At 56.0% G+C, this 18,077-nt stretch overlaps 1 protein-coding gene across 5 annotated transcripts in view; it reads right to left on the bottom strand.

Moving 5' to 3' along the window:
- Positions 1–18,077, bottom strand: part of NLRC5 (NLR family CARD domain containing 5) — an 85,759-nt gene that overhangs the window by 25,494 nt on the left and 42,188 nt on the right. For 4 of the 5 annotated variants that reach the window (XR_011436881.1, XM_023637031.2, XM_070261840.1 and 1 more), the window contains 14 exons: positions 17,998–18,063; positions 17,415–17,498; positions 15,568–15,651; positions 14,542–14,631; positions 12,603–12,671; positions 11,727–11,795; positions 10,962–11,045; positions 10,494–10,577; positions 8,992–9,081; positions 8,201–8,245; positions 7,178–7,267; positions 6,278–6,361; positions 2,645–2,728; positions 133–222 (listed from right to left, as the gene is read on the bottom strand). Coding sequence is in view for 4 of the 5 variants with exons in the window: in XM_023637031.2 (XP_023492799.2) it covers positions 133–222; positions 2,645–2,728; positions 6,278–6,361; positions 7,178–7,267; positions 8,201–8,245; positions 8,992–9,081; positions 10,494–10,577; positions 10,962–11,045; positions 11,727–11,795; positions 12,603–12,671; positions 14,542–14,631; positions 15,568–15,651; positions 17,415–17,498; positions 17,998–18,063 (1,113 nt within the window). In the remaining variant the exon portion in view is untranslated. The remainder of the gene's footprint in view (positions 1–132; positions 223–2,644; positions 2,729–6,277; positions 6,362–7,177; positions 7,268–8,200; positions 8,246–8,991; positions 9,082–10,493; positions 10,578–10,961; positions 11,046–11,726; positions 11,796–12,602; positions 12,672–14,541; positions 14,632–15,567; positions 15,652–17,414; positions 17,499–17,997; positions 18,064–18,077) is intronic. The other variant, XM_023637032.2, reaches the window with a different exon arrangement.

Genomic DNA, 18,077 nt, shown 5'->3' with positions numbered 1-18,077 from the left:
GGATGCCCCCAGGGCGCAGGCACCCCTCTTCCAGAAGCCAAGCCTCTGACTTGGATACTACTGCCTCCACCCCACCCCCTCACACCCACAACCCTCCAAGACCAGGCCTGGTTGTCCCAGGGCAATGCTCACTGGAGATCCACCTTCTGAACCCGTGGGCATAGGCTGAAGACGTCTGCCAGTATGAGGGGGCTCCTTGGGGACAGTGCTGTCTGGCTCAGCCTGACAAAGAAAGGAGCGGGGCCCTATGTCAGCAAGTGAGAGCCAAGCGAGATGAGCAGGCAAGGAACCAGGACAGACTGGAGAAGGAACAGCGGAACAGGAGGCTGTGGGAGGCTGGGGCCAGCAAGGCCATAAGGAAGAAGTCAGGGGCTCAAGAGGGACAAACAGGGCCTTGGGGTCAAGCAGACTTGGGTTTGAGCCCTAGTTCTGCTCACTGGCTGCGTGTCCTTGGACAAGTCACTTAACCTCTCTGAGCCTCAGTTCCCTTATCTGGAAAACAGGACTACTCGTGGTGTACCTTCCTCTAGGGTGAGGGTTGAACCCTATCAAGCTTTTGCACTGCCTAGCGCGATACCCATGCTTGTTGTTATGGTAACTATGGTTTCTGCCCTCAGGCAGGGACTTAACAGGCCAGTCCCTTTGTCTCCCGCTCTAGCAGGAGCAGGAGGCTTCAGGCTCTCAGAGCAGTGTCTCAGGCTCAGCGCTATGGAGACCGGGGCTGGACAGGTCGCTGTGTTGGCGGCTGTCCTGTTGGAAGTTCAGCCGCATCCCAGACCTCTACTCATTAAACGCCATTAGCAGCACTACTGCTCCCCGTCCCACACCCGCTTCTGTCAGGACAACCCACAATGTCTCCACTGCCAGACGCCCCGGGGGGCAAAATCCCACGGCGGTCAACTACTGCCTTAGAGAAAGGGGGATGGGGCATCCGTGGCATCTCCCTCACCCCATAAACCTGCCGTCAGCTTGTCTTGTCAGTTCCACTCCCAAGAGCCACCCTGAATCCACCCACTTCCGCCCCACGCCCACGGCTTCCCAGCCCCTCATCTCTTCCCTGCCTGCACAGCCTCCTCCCTGCTCTCCTTCCACTTTTGTCCCCCAATCCTTCTCTACCCAGCAGCCACACTGAGCTTTTGAGAACACAAATTGTTTCTCTGCCTCTCAAGTTCCCTTGGATGAAATCCCAAGCTCCTCCTCATGGCTACCAGGCCCTGTGTGACCCGCCCCGGGTCCCTGTCTCCTCCTCTCCCTGTCAGCCACTATGCTCTGGCCACATTGGCCTTCTGGCTGTTCCTTAAGCCCACCAAACTCAGTCATGCCTCAGGGCCTCACATACGCCATTCCCTCTGCTTGGAATGCTGTTCCCTGCTCTCCACAAGGCTGGGTCCCTTTCTTCCTGCACGTTGCACCCCAGTGTCCCTCCTCAGAGGTGCTCCCTGACCACCCCCCCCATTGTCTGAATCACCTCCCCAGTCACTCTTTACCACATCACCTGGAAAAAGACCTTATTCCTACCTGAATTCATCTTTTTTGCTTTCACTTTGCTTCTTGTTCAGCTCCTTCCACAAGGTAAACGCCAACAAGACAAGGACCTAGTTGGTTTTTTTTAAATTTCTTTTTCCTCTCTGCTGTGTCTCCAGCACCTTGCACAGTGCCTGGCCCACCACAGTGCACAGCACTAGGGCCTGATTAATATCAAGTGTAAGCCCTAGGGACGGTCAGGCTGGCCGCCTCATTCCAGACACAGATGAGGAATTGAGGGCTGGTGCTGTGTGACTCCAGCATAGAGAAGTCCCTCTCTGGTCTAAGTTTCCCACTTGTTCATTTTAACTCGGCACCTTCTATGTCCAAAGGACCCCTTTCAGACCCATTCTCTCCTGGTGGTGTGGGTCCATGGTGGGTGCTGTGGGTGGGCCTGTGCTCTCCTGCACTTGCCCACCTCTAGGACGTCACACATCGCCTCCCACCCTCCCGGATAGGATACAGGGATGGGCGAGCCCCGGATGCGATGGGAGCCGTCTCAGGCAACCCCGAGCCTCAGGACCTACGGTGCCGTTATTAACGGGGCGGTTCAATTTCCTGTCATATTTTCCCATCCCAGCTGCCTCTGCTTTAGCCCCCGCTGGAAGAACATTTCCAGTAAATCCTTTTTAAATTCTAACCAGTCGGAGCTGAAATTAGAAAATAAGAGTTTTAAATACTTTGGGGATGCTGCTTAAATTCCCCTTCTGCGGAGTTAGATGGTGACCTTTAAAAGATGGTGAGTGACATGTACACGACCTACATCTGTGAAGTCCCCTTCTAGGAGCAGGTGACCTTTCTCTGGGCGGGGAGAAGCATGACAGCCCATTTGTCACAGGCCCTCACTTCTTCAAGGTGGTTTTAGAACAACTGTCTTGCCAAGTCTCAACCCTGGGGGAGGAGTTGGGGAAATTAATTCCATTTGTCAGAGGAGGAAACTGAGGCCCAGAGAGATCAAACAACCCCCCACCCCAAGGTTGATATGGTATCAGGGAAGCACTGGAAACAGACTTGAGCTCCCAGTTGCGCCAGATAGAATGACCAGCGAGCTCTAGAGAAGGGGGCGGGGCGGAAGGGGACAGCTTGGCCCAGCACGGGGCCATGGGGAGACCAGCCTTACCGAAGCCGGCTGAGCTGGGGCAGCCGGGGCAAGCGGTGCAGCAGGGTCTCCAGGCTCTGGTCGCTCAGGCCCTTGCAGGACAATCTGCAAAACAAAGCATCTGAATGAGGTGTGGAAGCCTTGAGAGCTAGGAGGGCGGCCTCACGGCCAGAGTCTTCTAGAGACGTGTCCTAAGCCAGGGTTGCCCAAAACATTCCCTCTGAGAGCTGGGTCCTTGAGTCGTCAGTGAGGCGGGAGGAAGAGGAAGGTCACAGAAGCTCGGAGCATGCTGGGCTAAGCCAAATTAGTTGTCTCTGTGCAGGACTTCTCAGAGCCTTTAATATGCCGCTGTGCCTTGTGAATTTCCAAGGGGCTCTTGTAGACTTTTTTCCCCAAATGTCATGGACTGGCAGGATTATTATTTTAAGGGCCATGAAGATTGGCGCTCTGCAAACATACTTGTTAAGAAAAGGATGCCGCTGAACCCGCAGTCTTGAATATAGTGGTGGAGACAGAGGCAGCAGGTCAGCCAAGGAGAGACACAGGCGAGCTCGGGTCTCTGACTGCCTGTCAAAACCAGACTAACCAGCTGATCACTTGTCCAGATAACTCATCAGAACCCAGTCCACCTAGGAGACACTCCAGGCAGCCCTCCTTCTGTGTCTGCTCTGGCTGCAGGACGAGACCAACAGCGTCTCTAACTGCCCTGGGATTTACATGACCTCCCCCTGGAGTCCCACTTTCCCCAGAGGTGTTGGGCTGTGTTTTCTTTCTGCCCCTTTTTCCCTCTGTCCCTGTTCCTTCGTCCCCTGCAGGCTGTCCTTTCCCCTCACTGGGGCCTCCACGAGCCCGACCCCCCTCCTGTGCATTGTTCCCTGGTTGGGGGGACCACCGTGGAGGGGCAGCCTGAGGTTCTGGAGCTGGAAGCCTCGCCGCTGAACCACCGCCAGGGCGCAGGCTGCAGACTCGGCTCCACCTGCTCCGGCTCAGGCATGGGCCTGGGGCTCTGAGCACAGATGGAGCAGCGGCCTTCGCTGAGGGGCAGTCCGTCCACACACCTCCCTGCACGGTTTCCCACTGGACCCCAACTACACAGTGCTGTGACCTCTGGTTGGGTCAATGTGGGGCTTACACACTTTTCTTTTAAGCAACAGAACCTTTACCCACCTCACCATCCCACGTGGAACACCGAAATGTACACAGGCCAAGTGGGCCTGCGGCGGTGGAATCTGGGGAGGGGGCTGGAGCCCTGCCACCTTCGCTGGCCTACCCCGCAGAACCCCAGGACCCAGAATCCCAAGGATAACAATCTTCCTGCACGTGGTCCCTGCACTCTACAGTTGGCAAAGTGTCTTCACACTTATGATCCCATTTCCTCCAACTGCAGCGGAGGGAGGGGGCCCTTAGACCCCCATCAGTGCTCGGACCACCCAGCACGGCCCGCGGGTGGTTTACATAAAGCCTCTCACTGCAGCCGGCGAGCCTCAGCAAGTCCCGGGTGTCCTTCTGTCCCCGTCCCCAGGACCTGGTATACAGTAGGTGCTTAATAGTTAAATAATGGAAGAGCTTTTTGCAGCATTGGCTGCAGTGCTACAGAAAACCCTGGGAGCAGCCTGCTATCCATCTAGACTTTAGGTGGGCGGGGTTTAACAACTTGTGGCACATCCAAACCACGGAGGGTTAGCATGAAAAGGCAGGAATGCGCAAACATTGCGCAAGAAACACATCAGCGACAATCCAGGACAACTGCACATCCAATGGGATACTTGATGATTTTAACATATCATAAAATAATGTTCATATTTTAGGTCTGATAATGGTTTTGTGGTTATGTTAAAAAATAAAAGAGTACTTATCTTTTAGCTGTGCATACTGAAATATCCATAGATGAAATTATACAGTGTCTGGGAATTCCTTCAAAATAATGTGCGTGTGTGTGTGTGTGTGTGTGCGTGTGTGCGCGTGTTGGGGCCATGAGGTGACGCCTATTGAGGTGGGGCCAGGGGAACTCAGAGTCCACGACACTATTCTCTCTGCTTTTATATATGCTTGGAAGTCTCCGTCTGAAAGCGTTTTGAAATTAAAAAGTAACTTTACAGTGGGGAAGTCGGACGAACACTTCCTCGGCCAGGTGATCAAGGTCAACGTCAACAGTGATGTTGCGTCCACTGCATGGACCCCTGAGATGAGATGCGTGGGGCTCTTGACCTCTGTGGTGTCTTTCCCCAAACCCATCACCCAGGTTGACCACGAGGAAAACATCAGACAAACCCAAAGTGAGGGACGTTTTACAAAATATCTGTCCGGTACTCCTCAAAACTGTCAAGGTCACGAGCAACAAAGATGGAGAAAGTGCCACAGACCAGAGGAGGCTAAGGGACCTGAAGACTGAACGCAATGTGCGGTCCTGGATGGGATTCCAGACCAGAGAAAGGGCTTTAGGAGAAAAACTGGTGAAATCTGAATAGAGCCTGCAGCGCAGTTAATAGTCACGGGGCAAGGTCGGTTTCTTACTTGTGACAAATGTACCACGATAGTAAGTGATACTAACAACCAGGGCAACCAGGAGAGGGAACTTTCTGGACTGGCTTTGCAACTTTTGTGTAAGTCCAGTCTGAAACTAACCCAATGTAAATGGTTTATTAAAAAAATTCATTGGCTCCACCTGTCTTGATATTCCGGGAAAGCTGCGAGGCACTGCCGGCAGTCAAAAGCTCGCCACGCAGCTCTCAGGTGGTAAGATGCTGTCTGCGAACAGCGTCAAAACCCCGCCCTCCGCATCCACAGGTGTTTGAACTGAGAGAGGCAGGGCGGACACACGCCAGGCGATCAACCTGCATAAGCCTGTTGCGAGGGCCAGGGGGGATTTGAGACGGGAGCCGGAAAGCAAGAAAAAGACGCAGCCAGTGGGGAAACACATAGGGCATGATGTGAAGTGAAATCGTGGACTGCAGCCCGGCTGTGCCTGCGAAGAGGCAAGAACGGAATCTCCAAACGGACAGGGAGCAGAGGGCCACGAGGCCGGACGACAGCACTGGTTGGATGAGGCGAAGGGGCTGTTTCGGGGAGGCGGGTTTGTCTTGGGTTTCTTCATTTTAAGGTAATTACTGTCATACGACGATGATGAAAGGAAAGGCTGACTGTCCACTTTGCAGATGACAAAGCTGAGGCCCAGTGAATTACAGCCATTTGCCCAAGTCACCCAGCCTGCAGGTGGCTGAGCCAGGACTCCTGGTTCAAGTCCAGGGTGGTCACTGACCCAGGTGTCCCGGGTGGGTGAGCTGGTACCTGGAGCGGGGGCTGGCCTGAGGAGGGGCCTTCAGAAGTGTTAGGCTCCAGCCACGGAGGCAGACCCCAGGGGGTGCCAGGGTGCGGCTCCCGGATGGAGGGGGCAGACCGGGGCCCCAGGCACCCTGAGTGGAATGGATGAGGACGGTGAAGACCTGGGCCCTCACAGCTGCTCTCAGTGGGAGGAGGGAGGCGCCTGAAGCTGAGGCAATTCCAGGCAACCAGCCTTCTACCAATAGGTCAGGGAACTCCCATAGGGTAGGGCTATGGGGTCTGGCGGGAAGGGACCAGGAAGGACACCCCCAGCCCAGGTCACTGGGCGGCTGCCCACATTGTGCACTCCGGGGCCGTGTCCCCGTTACTTACGTGACTTCCAGAGGCCCCGGGCACTTCTCTAGAGTGTCACAGAGGCGGGTGAGGCTCAGGGGCTCCAGCTGACACTCACTGAGGCTGAAAAGGGACAGTGGGCGAGGCGGGGTTCAGCAAACGCTCAGGGCCCCTGTACAGACCCTGGGGCTCGCCCCTTCTAACAGCCTGCTCCCCCACGGGGCATCCTCTCACCCCAAGACTTCCCTACAGCCCCTATTCCTACCGCTCTGACGGTGACAACAAAGGCCCCCTCAGGGCCCAGCCAACCTTGTCCAGCCCCTAAGTGCTCCGCACTGCCCCTGCCTGAGTCTGGGCCCATCGCCACTCGCCTGGACCACTGTAGCGCCCTCTGGGGTTCCCCTCTCCATCCTGCAATCCTTCTCCACGCTGCCGGGTCTTATCTGTTTACCTGCAAATCTGACCAGCCCTCTCCTGTGCTGAGAACCCTCTGTGGCTCCCCATTATCCTTAGGCCTTCCAGAGCCTCACTCGCCTCCTCTCTGTGTATGCGCTCCGGCCACACTAAAATGCAGCCGGGAGCCAAGCTTTGCCCCTTGGCCCCCCTCAACTGTCGCAACTCTGTTCAGGCCCCAGCTTAGGTATTTCTCTTCTTAAGGGAGGAAACCGAGGCCTAGAGACAAGGGGAGCCCAGCTGGGGTCTCACAGCCCCTCAGGGCAGAGCTGGGAAGTCTTCAGAGAAAACAACATGGAGTCTCTCCTCTAAGGAGAATGCTGGGCCCCTGTCACCAGCCCTCACACTTGTCCCTCTTTCCTTTCCCTTCTCTCAAATTCTTTCCCTCTGTCCCAATCCCCAGCCCTAATCCCCAGGCTCTCCTTACTCCCTGACCCCTCACCCCCACTGTGGTTACCCCCAACCAAGAAGTGGGTGAGACAATACCAGAAGCTCCTGGGGACGCAGCGCTGACCGGAGCCCAAGAACTCGGCTCCAGCTGGCAACTCCGGCACAGATCCGGCAGCCGACAGGTCCCTGGAGTGGGGAAACCATTTGACAGGAAGGGTCAAATCCTCCCCGTGGAAGACGACTCATTCGTGAGGGCTGGAAGGGGCCCTGGGGACAATCAAGTCCCTCACTGTACAGATGGGGAAACCGAGGCCCAGGGAAGGGGGGCCAGAGCGAGAACGCCAGCAGTTTATACCTGTCCCAGTGGCCAGCACCTGACCGGGTCAGGGGGAGCCAGGACAGAGCCCTTCCTCTCCCTGACCGCCTCCCTGGGCCTCCAGTCTTTTGGCTTCAAGAACCCAGAAGCAGAGACCCCAGCCTGGGAAGCAAGACCACGCTGGGCGTGGGCCGCCCCTGGCTTCACACAGCCCAGCTGGTGTGGCAACGCTTTCCCCAACACGTTAGCTGGGGACCGCTCTGCCCGGCTGGCTGCACACGAGGCCGCCCTTGTGCTTGCCAAGCTCCCAGGGGAGACCAGGGGGCCGGGCCTGCTAGAGGGCAGCGGGGCACGCCTGCGGAAAGTAACTATTGTTCATTGTTTACTGCAAAGATGGGGAAACTTTCAGAGCCCCAATGGTTTCTGGCTTCTCAAATGTGACACTCAAAATGTGTGTGAAACAGCGGTGACTCATGTGAACTCACAAGTCTGCAAAAGTCCCCGAGAGGCAGAAACTCAACTGCTCCCCTCTCCCTCCCACGCGGCGGCAGCCTGCTGGCACCTGTCCTGCTGTGGCATCACCTCTGGGCCCCTCCCACCTGCACCGCCTTTTACCAAAGGAGATGGCAGGCAGCTGAGGACTGCACGTTTATGCGGTGGGTTACAGAAGTGGTGGTTAATTCCAATGTGCCAGGCCTGGGCGGGTCATTCTAGGGCTGACAGTGGTCAGCAGGGGCCTGGGGGGCAGGGGCACCTGTAGGAAATGGGGACCCCGCCCCACCCTGGGAGCTGTTCCTTCTCACCTGCCTCTTCCGGCTCCTCCCAGGACGATGCGTTGGCTCTCACCCCTGCAGGCAGAGAGGAGGCAGCAGAGTGAGAAAGGATGAAGGCAAGACAGCAAGAGAGCAGCCCGGCCAGTCAGGGAGGCCTGCAGGCGCCCGCTCTCTCAGCAGATGGGACAATAAATATATGAAGCAACAACTACGTATACTAAGGCACCTACAAAGCACACCGCAGACGCGATCTCCTTTGATTCTCACAATAAAGCTGTGAGGGAAGGAAATGTTCTTATCCCCATTTTACAGATGAGAAAATTGAGGTCTGGAGAGGCTCAGGGACCTGCTCAAAGCTGCACGGCAGCTACGTGGGTGGCCTGGACTGAACCGGGTCTGTCTGCTGTCGCACCTCCCGCTCTTGGCAGGGGAAGGAGAGGAAAGGGCAGGCCTCGCCTGAAGCCGGACACGATCTGCAGGGCACGGCCCGGGGCTGGGGGGCTGGGCGCCTTCCCCTCTTTGTTCTCATCAGCTCCAGAGACCCCGCAGTGAAGGCTGGTCCCTGAGCACTCAGTGACCACCAGGGAGCTCCCCGATTTCTTCAAAGCTCCCCAGGACAATCCAGAGAGTGAGTAAGGGAGAGCCGATGGACTGTGTCCCATGGTGAATTTGGAGAAATGCGAGTGTCCTTGGGGCTATATTCATTCATTTGTCTGTTCATTCATTCGTTCAGCAGACACCCACCACGTGCTCACGAGACCCCATATCACACAAGGCTCTGAGGATGCTACAAGGTGAATGCGGCAGACGAGGGCACTCACGTGATGTCCAGGTGGAGAACCCACTGCACAGTAGAGAAGCACAGGGCCAAGCTGAACCCAGCGTCCGGGGATAAGCCGTTCTCACTGAGGCTGGAGAACCACAGGAGTGACGCTGACGGAGGTCACCAAGACTCAAAAACACCCTCTTGGTGGTCAGAGCACAGGGCAGGGGAGGGCCGTCCCTGAGTCCAGATGATGGGCCTCAGGCGGTCAGAGTGTCTCTTCTAACCCCTCATGGTAAAGACAAGGAAATTGAGGCCCAGAGAGCGGCAGGGTCTTGCCCAAGGTTACGAGATGCTGGGGACAGAGCTGAGACCAGAACTCAGTGGTTCCCTCCCAGAGCGAATCTGGGGAGTGCTTTGGGGCCACGGTTGTGCCTCAGTTTCCCCTCAATAAAGGAGAGGTGGTACCCAGTGAAAAATGAAAATACAGGGCCTCTTGTTCAAAAAGCAGGAACAGACGTTTTTCTCTCTTTCGTGGTCTTTATGTGCCATTTAGGGTCCCGCCCTCGGGCACGTGAATACTGGTGGGTGAACACAGACTCCCCCAGGCCCTGGTCACACCCAGCCTTCACAGCGTTAAGCAGGTCACACGGGAATCTGCCCGAAGGCTCTAATCTGCATACAATTTGCCTGCAGCCCTGAGCTCTTCCTCCCCACCCAGGGCAGCTCTGAACCGGAGAGGCCACCTGCTCTCCTTCCTGGCATCTATCCCAGTAAAAGACTGTCTGAGCTGGAAGGGCCCTCAGGACACCGTACTCTTTCCAAGGTTGCAGCCCAAATCACACGCCACTCCCTCTATAGTTTGTGTGTTAACTGACTGGGAACCAGGGGCTCAGAGAGGTGATGTAACTTGCCCAATGTCACACAGGGAAACTAGCACCTCCCCAGCACCAGCATCCTCCCCAGGGCTCCTCTCACTTTGGCTCATAAGACGGGAGAGGAGGAGGGGGGTTGTGGGAGCCAAGAACACAGGGGCCTTTTGGGGCCCAGGAACTCTGGTCTGCTGCAGGCAAAGTCTGGGGTTCCTGTACTCCTTCCAGGGGCCTCCCCTCTTGGCCCCGAGCACCCTGCTCGGGTGTCCTATCTAAGTACACGCCCTCTCTGCCCACCGGCCTGTGCCCCCTGGAACAGCCCCTCCTTGCACCCGGGGCCAGAAGGGCTGCCAGCCGCTGGTTAATCTGTCAATGTGTCCCAGCCATGCCTGCCCCACCCCAGGCGACCTGGCCTCCCAGAGACAGAGTGGAGAAGTGAGACCCGCAACCTGAAGCTGGATCACTGAGTCACAGAGGCCAGTCTCTATTTTAATGAGAATCACAGTATCAACTACGCTTTCCTGAGCACTGACCGCGTTTCAGGGGCTGGACCAGGTGACTGACACGCATTTTCTGATTTAATCTTCACGATAACCCCAGGAGGGAGTGAATGGGACACAGACCCCCTTCCCCCACACCCCCTCATCCTGACCAGGGCAAGCTCAGAGACTGCCCAGCGGCTACTCACTTCAAGGACTGCAGAGGGCCCAGCCCTGGGAGCAGCTGAGCCAGCTGGGCTGCACCTTCGTCCCCCAGAGCATTGCTTGATAAGCTGGGAGGGGCAAGGGGAGAGCGGGTTAGTGGGGGTCGGGGGCCAGACAGGAGCTTGTCTCTCCACCCTGGTCACTCAGTCACTCAGCTTCTCCTGAAACTGGGACAAGGCTCTGGGCTGCACTGGGTCAGCAGGGGTCTCCCCCAGGGTTCCCATCCCGAGGTTCCTGACCCCTGGGGGGTCAGGGATGGGCTTCAGAGGGTGTGCAATGTGGGGGGACCTGTATTTTAGGGGGAGGAGACACAAGCTTGACCAGCTTCCCTAAGGGGCTCCTGACTGCAGAGAAAGAACTGCTGATGGTTATCTTAAAGAACAAAACACAGCCCCACACGCCGACACACACTAACCGATGGCCCCCACCCCCGCCCACCTTCCCCGACTCACTCGAGGTGGCCCAGGTGGTGGCTTCCTTCCAGCGCCTTGCAGAGCAGCTCGAGGTGCTTGGCTTGTAAGCCACAGTGCGCCAGCCTGCGGAGGGCAGAACCGCAGCCCTGCAGCGCCCGCCCCGCTGAAGAGGCGAGACACACAGGCCGAGGAGGAGGCTGCAGGAGAGGGGCCGGGATGCATGGGGCACCCAGACAGAGGGACAGAGGGGGACCGACACACACCGCACACATAAGATGTCACCCAGGCAGGGAAGAGCCAGAGACAAGCAGAGACCCAGAGAGAGAGGGAGACCAAGACGGAGAGACACAGAGACAGGAGAGAGGTTGAGACAGTGTCACAGGAGGACAGACAGACAAGGAGGGACACAGAAGAGAGAGGCCAGGAGGGTATCGATGGGAGCCCTGGGGGGGCTGAGTTAAGCCCCCAGGCCGAGGCCTGAGGCCCCAGGATCAGGACAGAAGGGGCTGCACGCTCCCCATTCTCTCCGTCCAGAATTCCTACCACCCATCAGCCGCTGGAGGTAGGGGGGCTAAAGGAAGTGGGGGACCCTGGGCCAGGGAGGTGATCGAGGGGGCTGCCTCATGAGCACTGTCTGGGCCGGGCCGGGCATGGGAGGTGGGAGGCAGGAAAGCCAGGCCAGCTCCTGGATACAGCAGGTGGTGTCCTCTGGGGAGCCCCTTGTCCAGGGGCTGGGGGCCAGGCTCTTTGCGGGGGAAGAGAAGAGGCTGGACCCACAGCCGAGGCCTGCAGCCATCACTGTACCTGATCCTTTGGGAGCGCAGGGGCAGCTCAGAGGGCGTCTGGGGCACGTGGCTGTCAGGAAACACAGCCCTGGAGGGACACACAGCACGGCCAGGCTGGGCAGATGCCTTGTCCATTGTCTCAAAGTCCATCCTCAGCCTCCCCTCCCAGCACTCCATCTCTATATGAGGCCTGGAGACAGCCAGACCCTGGTTCTGGCTTCTCGGCTCCCTGGCCGTGTGACCTGGGACAGATCACTTAAGCTTTCACTGGGAGGGTGTATGTGAATTGCCTTCATGTGGTGCTTGGTGCACAGTGAGTGCTCAATTAACCCTGGCTGTTACTCATTCATCTCATCATCATAACCGTCAGTGCCTTCAGAGATGTCAGCCTCAGCTCCAAGCAAGCTTTCAACAGCTCAGACCCCACAGAAGAGGTTTTAGGTGGACACTGAGGAGCAGAGCTGAGTCTGCCCATGTGCTGGCCTGGGGCAATCTGGGAAGGAACCCTGGAGGAGGCAGACACACTTTAAAGGGTCCTTGTGCCAAAGGGAGGCAGAAGTTCTGACCAAAATCAGAAATACAGGCCAGATGCTCCTCTGGGTGTAGGTGGAAGGACCTCAATCTCTGAGTGGGGGAGGGCCCCACTCCCGCCCCAGGGTGCCGTCTGCATCCTGTATCCCAGGGCTCTCTGCAGGCCCCACTTGGGAAACGGGGAGGCATTTTGTCCTTCGACCCTCCCCTTTAGGGCTGCGTCCCCTGCCAAGCCTGCTGGCTCCAGGCACCTTCGTGAATCTGGCAAGGGCCCCTGGCAGCTGAGTGGCACTGTCCAGCTGTGGAGGTGGGGCAGGGGGTGGCCCTGGCCGAGGGCAGGCAGGGGATAATGTTGGGGCCCTACCTCCTCTGCATCCCCGCCTGCTCCTCTGGCTCTGGGGCAAAGGTGAGGACCACGGTTTTGTGCAGCAGGCTGCGGAGAGAAGAGAGGAGGGTTATGGGATCCCTGTTGCTCCATGTCATTTTTCGCCTGGCCTGGCGGCACCTCTAAGGTGCCACCCCCCCGCCTCTAGCTGCAGCCACTTCCTCCACCTCGACCCTGACTTCTTCTGAGCTTCTGGGGCCTGAAGTCTGTTTACCACAGAAATTTCGCAAACTTCTCAGCCTCATTTCCTGGCAAGTCTTTGAAAGAAGACTTCTGTTCTGCCTTCCCTCCGGTTGGGGCCTCAGGCTGAAACTCTCCTCCCTCTGCCCATTGGTGTTCCTTCTGCGCTCGGGCACCTTCGGCCGGGGGGACTCACCCCAATGGGGCAGGTCACTACCAGCTGGGGACAGACGTTGGGAATCCACGACAGGCTGTGACTTACAGCCGGGCCTCCCTACCCTCAGCTTTGCAAACTGAACGTTATATGTATATTCCTCATGACAAAAGTCACACTTCTTCCCTGTGGCAAACTTAGAAAATATAGTAAAGTAAGAAGAAAATAAAGAAAAATCACCCACGCACCACATATCAACTGCCACTGATAACATTTTGGAGTGGGTCCTTCAAGGCTCTAGGGTTTTTTATTAATCGAAGTTAATGTTCTTTCTTTTTTTTTTCCCTTAAAAAAATGGGATTAAAATTACAGATTCTCTTTTCAAAATTAGTTTTTCACGGGACAGATGAGGCAAACGTGACAAAAGGCTGATAATTACTGGTGGGAACTAGGGTGTTCATTTCACCATTCTCCCTATTGCTGAGTATGATTGAAAAGCTTTATTATAAAAATGATGAGTTAAAATTTCTAGGTTTACTTAATAAGCCACAGCCACCCCTCCACACTAAAGCTGCAGCTGTGTCACTGTTCCGTCGAGTTCTCTCGGGAGGCAACTTGGTTTATTTAGCTAATATTGTATTAAACATTTAAGTTATTTCCATTTTTGCCTCTTGTAATCAATGCTGTGGTGAACATCCCTGCAGCTAACCATGTTTGCACAATCACACTAACCATGCTTGCACAATCACACTAACCGTGTTTGCACAATCACAGTGATTTCTTTAGTATAAAGTCCTACAAGGGAATGGAGCGCCATTTGGAATGCCCAGGACCCTTGACTGAATCACTATATGCAGCGAACCAAGGCCTCCGACCCACCTTGTGGGTGAACCCGATCTCCCTTTCCTCCTTCCAGGGGGTTTAGAGCAGGGACCACCCTGCTCGGCTGAGCGCCCCTCTAGGGGGGGACTGTGTTGACATTAATTAGCATCTGACCTCAGCTCCCTAGACTGAATACTGGGACTTAGAGACACAAGCTTGGGCCCTGTCTTAGGTGGGGCTCCCCAGAAGCAGAGCCCGAGCCTGTGAGTGGAGTGGGGTCACGTGTCACTTGGTCACTTGTGCACGTGATGTATGGAGGAGTGCTCTCAGGAGACACCGGTGAGGGACTCAGGGGAGCAGAACAGAGCAGGTCTTCAGCCTGATCCCACAGGAAGCTCTGGAGAGTGAATGGCACCAAAAGTTTGTCCCACCTGGAGCAAGGGGGCCGGAGAGCTATACCTGTGCCTCGCTCACTGGCCACTCCTGGCCGGGGGGACAGGGAGGGGTGTCCTCTCCGGGCATCCCTGGCTCCTACCATCCCAGGGCAGAAGTATAAGCTGTGAGCGGCCAGCACGCACAGCATGTAGGGACAGGCACCCCAGATGTACAGGGGGTCTGGGCAGGGCACCAGCAGCTCTTCTCCAGGTCCCGAAGGCCTGGGACCAGAAAGGAGTCCAAGGACTTTGAGAGACTGATGGGAGAGCCCGTGAGCTCCAGGCTGGAGGCGGGAGTGGGGGGTGCTGGTCCACAGAGAGTTCCCACCTGATGTGCAGCTCTGCCAGGGTCCGGCACGTGCTCGCTGCACCCAGCACGCGGTACAGCCCGGCCATAGAGAGCCCATTGTCGCTGAGGCTGTGGAGAGCACGAGGGAGACAGCCGTCAGCAGGCAGCTGAAGCCCAGACAGCTCCAGCCCCTGCCCCTGGCCCAGCAGCTTGCTGGCTGTCACTCTTGGGAGGCCCTGGGTCCTTAATCCTCAAAGGATCTGGCCCATGTGGATGAGCCGAGACGCACGACCCCCTCCCCTACTCAGAGAACAAAGTTCTCCAGCTGGAGCGATGGGAACTGACGATTCACTGTTTTTGCCTCTCTGAGCCTCAGTTTCCTAGTAAGTAAAATAATCACATTTTAATCCCGTTTTACAAATGGGGAAACTGAGGCCCAGAGACATGAAATTACTTTCCCAGGGTCACAAAGTGACTAAGTGACAGAGCCAGGATTTAAATCCGAAACACTGTTACCCAACCTCACTGCTCCCCCACCCCAACCCACACTTGATGCTCAGACCCTAACTCACCCCTAAAACCCCAGCCCCACCCATGCCATGCAACATCGCAACACACCCAACAGCCTTTATCTTTTTCCATCCCACCACCCCGACAACCCACCCCTTCCCCCAGCACTGTACCCCCACCCTAACACACTGCTTCCCACCCCAAAATCCCAACCCAACACCCCAGCACCCGTCCACACAATACCCTGATGCTTTTCCAATGCAGATCCCCACTGCACCCCACCCAGGGCTGTTGTGAGGACAAACTGGGACACTAGCTATTGAGGTACAGTGGACACATTCTACACACGCAAGGAGTTTTCACACTTGGAGCTAAGTGACTCATGCCAGAGGCGGAAGCAGGGCATGGTCGAACCACTCCAATTTTGCTGGAACTGGGATGGCCGGTAGAGCAGCACCATTTCTGGTGACCGTGGGCATGGGGACCAGGGGTGGCAGGGACCAGCTGGGGCTCCAGGACCCTCCCCGCTACCCGATAGTGGGGTGGGCAACTCACTCCAGCTTCCTGGTGATGTGGAGCTGGGGCGCGGCCTCTGCCATCAGTCTGCAGCCTTCATCTTCCAGCTGGTTCCCTGAAAGGCTGAGAGAGAGGCCCAATGCCCTGTGCTGCTAGGGTGGGCCCCCTCAACCTCGGCACTCACGCGGTCCCCCACCGCCACCAGTCAAAGCATCAATCCAATAGATGAACCTTAGTAATAACAGCAAACACTGAAAGACGGCATCCTACACGCTTGGCGCTGTCCTAGGCGCCTCTACACTTACTGGATATTTAATCCTCATGAGAACTCTACTTCCTAGAGTTGTTATGGTACTATTATCAGTTGTTAGGCACTATTGTTATCCTCATCTTACTGATGAGCCAACTGAGGTAGAGTGGTTAGACCACTTGCTCAAAGGAGGACCTGGGACTTGAACCCAGGCAGCCTGACTTCAAGGCCCCCACTTTCAACTGTTTCTTTATGCTGTAACATACATAATCGCTTCCTGTGATAAACTCCATGATTATAGGGGCATCTGATCTGGTCTGGGGGTCAGGGAAGTCTTCCTTGATGTTGGCGCTACTTGCTGGAAACACTAGGAGTTCAATAGGTAAGGGGTATGAAAGAGAAGGGGGAAGAGTGTTCCTGACAGTAGGAATAGCACATTCAAAGGCCCTGTGGCATAGCACATTTGAGAACCCGAAAGGGTCTAGCATGTCTGGATCAAAGATTGAGTGGGAGGACGGGGTCAGATGGGGCTCTGCGGTTAGGGGTGGGGCTCTGGATCACACAGGATTTTAGGATTTGGGCTTTATCTTGAGCAGTGGGAAGGAGTGAAGGAGGCAGGCAGCAGTGAAATGCATTTCACTCTCTGCCAGGTGGAGGTGGCCAGGGTGGAAGCAGGGGACCCAGTGAGGAGGCGGATGGGGTCATTCAAGTGAGAGATGTAAATGGTCTGGACTAGGGAGTTGAAATGAAAAGAGGGTGGAGAAAAGAGGATGGTTTTGAGAGTGATGTAGCAGGCTAGTTGACTCAGGATGGACTGGCTATTGGGGGAGGTCAAGGGAGCTGAGAAGTGTCTGGGCTACGTAACCAGGTGGGTGACAGGGCCTTACTTCAGGTGAGAGCACTGGGGGAGGGGCAGGCTCAGTGGTGGCAAGGTAGGTGGAAGCACGAGTTTGGTAAAACCACCGTCTAATCCTGTCTTGGTTCTCCCAATGGCACAAGGTCAAGGCTCAAGTTTTGGTCACCAACGCAGGCCTCACCCCATCCATCTCACCCTGGGGTGGGTCATTCATCTTACAACACATTATGGCACTCCATCACTCCACCTTCGTACCCATTTGATTTCCTGGAATGGTCCTGGCAGGGGTCCCCTCCTGGTGACATGGCAGGACCTCCACCAATCCCCAAGCCCTCCTCTCAAAGGCCCCGCCCAGGAGCTGGGCATCATGGGAATTTCTCCAGCCCCAAAATAGGTCTTCTCACTCTATTCTGGGAGGAAGACAGAGGGTGAGGGGACCCCGAGGGCTGTGGTTTGGAAGACAGACCTGGGCGTGGTGGGATTTCTGCTTTGCAGATCTCAAGGAGAGTGATTATCAGGCTGAGGCTGGGAGTCAGACTGTCTGAGCTTGAACCCTGGCCTGGACTCTTCCTAGCTGTGTGACATTGAGCAAACTTGCCTTTCTGTGGCTTAATTTATACATGATAAGATGTATGTAAAGGCACCTGGCACAGGGCAAGTGTTAAACAGTGGTGGCTGTTACAATGATCTAATTCCCCCAAATTCTTAATGAGGCAGCATGTTCTTGCTATACTGCCCTCCCCTCCTGTCTCCTGCCCCAGCGCTTTCCACAATACTCACTCCACTTCGTCCAGGTGGGGGCCTTTCCGGAGCTGGGCTAAGAGCATCTCCACCTCATGGACCCCAAGCTGACACTCCTGTAGCCTGGGGTGGGGGTGGAGACAGAGGGGTTCAGGGCAAGAAGCTACACCATGCCTCCTCGAGCTCCGAGTGCCATCACCAGGTGTGGGAGCTGGGGAGCCAGGAGGCCAACACACCAGGAATCCAATCCTAGCCCCACTTCTCAGTAGCTGAGCGATCTTGGGGATGGCACTTAACCCATCTGAGACTCAATTTCCTCCTCTGTCAAATGGGAATAACAATGTGTATTCTGCAGGGCTTTCAAAAGAATTACAATGAGGTAATGGATTATAATGGACCACAGTGCCCAGCACACAGCAAAGGTCCATTAAATTGTAGCTATTATTGTTGTCGTTATGACAGATGCTCCTTGTTTGGGCCAGGATGGGTTACTCATGTCCTTTCCTTGCTCCATGTCTGCTTTTCCCTTTATCCTCCCCAACCGTGCTATGCCTTCCCTGGGAAGGGACCCTCCCCCCATATTACATCCCTCCCCTTAAGGTAATGGATCCCACTGAGGTACCTGAGTGTCAGGCTTCTGCTCTGAGCCTCTTTCCTTGAGCTGGCACTTTCCTGTAGGTCTGGGGCTCTGGTAAGAACAAA

Source organism: Equus caballus, chromosome 3 (genome assembly GCF_041296265.1).
Source record: "Equus caballus isolate H_3958 breed thoroughbred chromosome 3, TB-T2T, whole genome shotgun sequence".
Lineage (NCBI taxonomy): Eukaryota > Metazoa > Chordata > Mammalia > Perissodactyla > Equidae > Equus > Equus caballus.
Note: the sequence above shows the minus strand (reverse complement) of the source record. Positions and strands in the feature narration are given on the sequence as shown.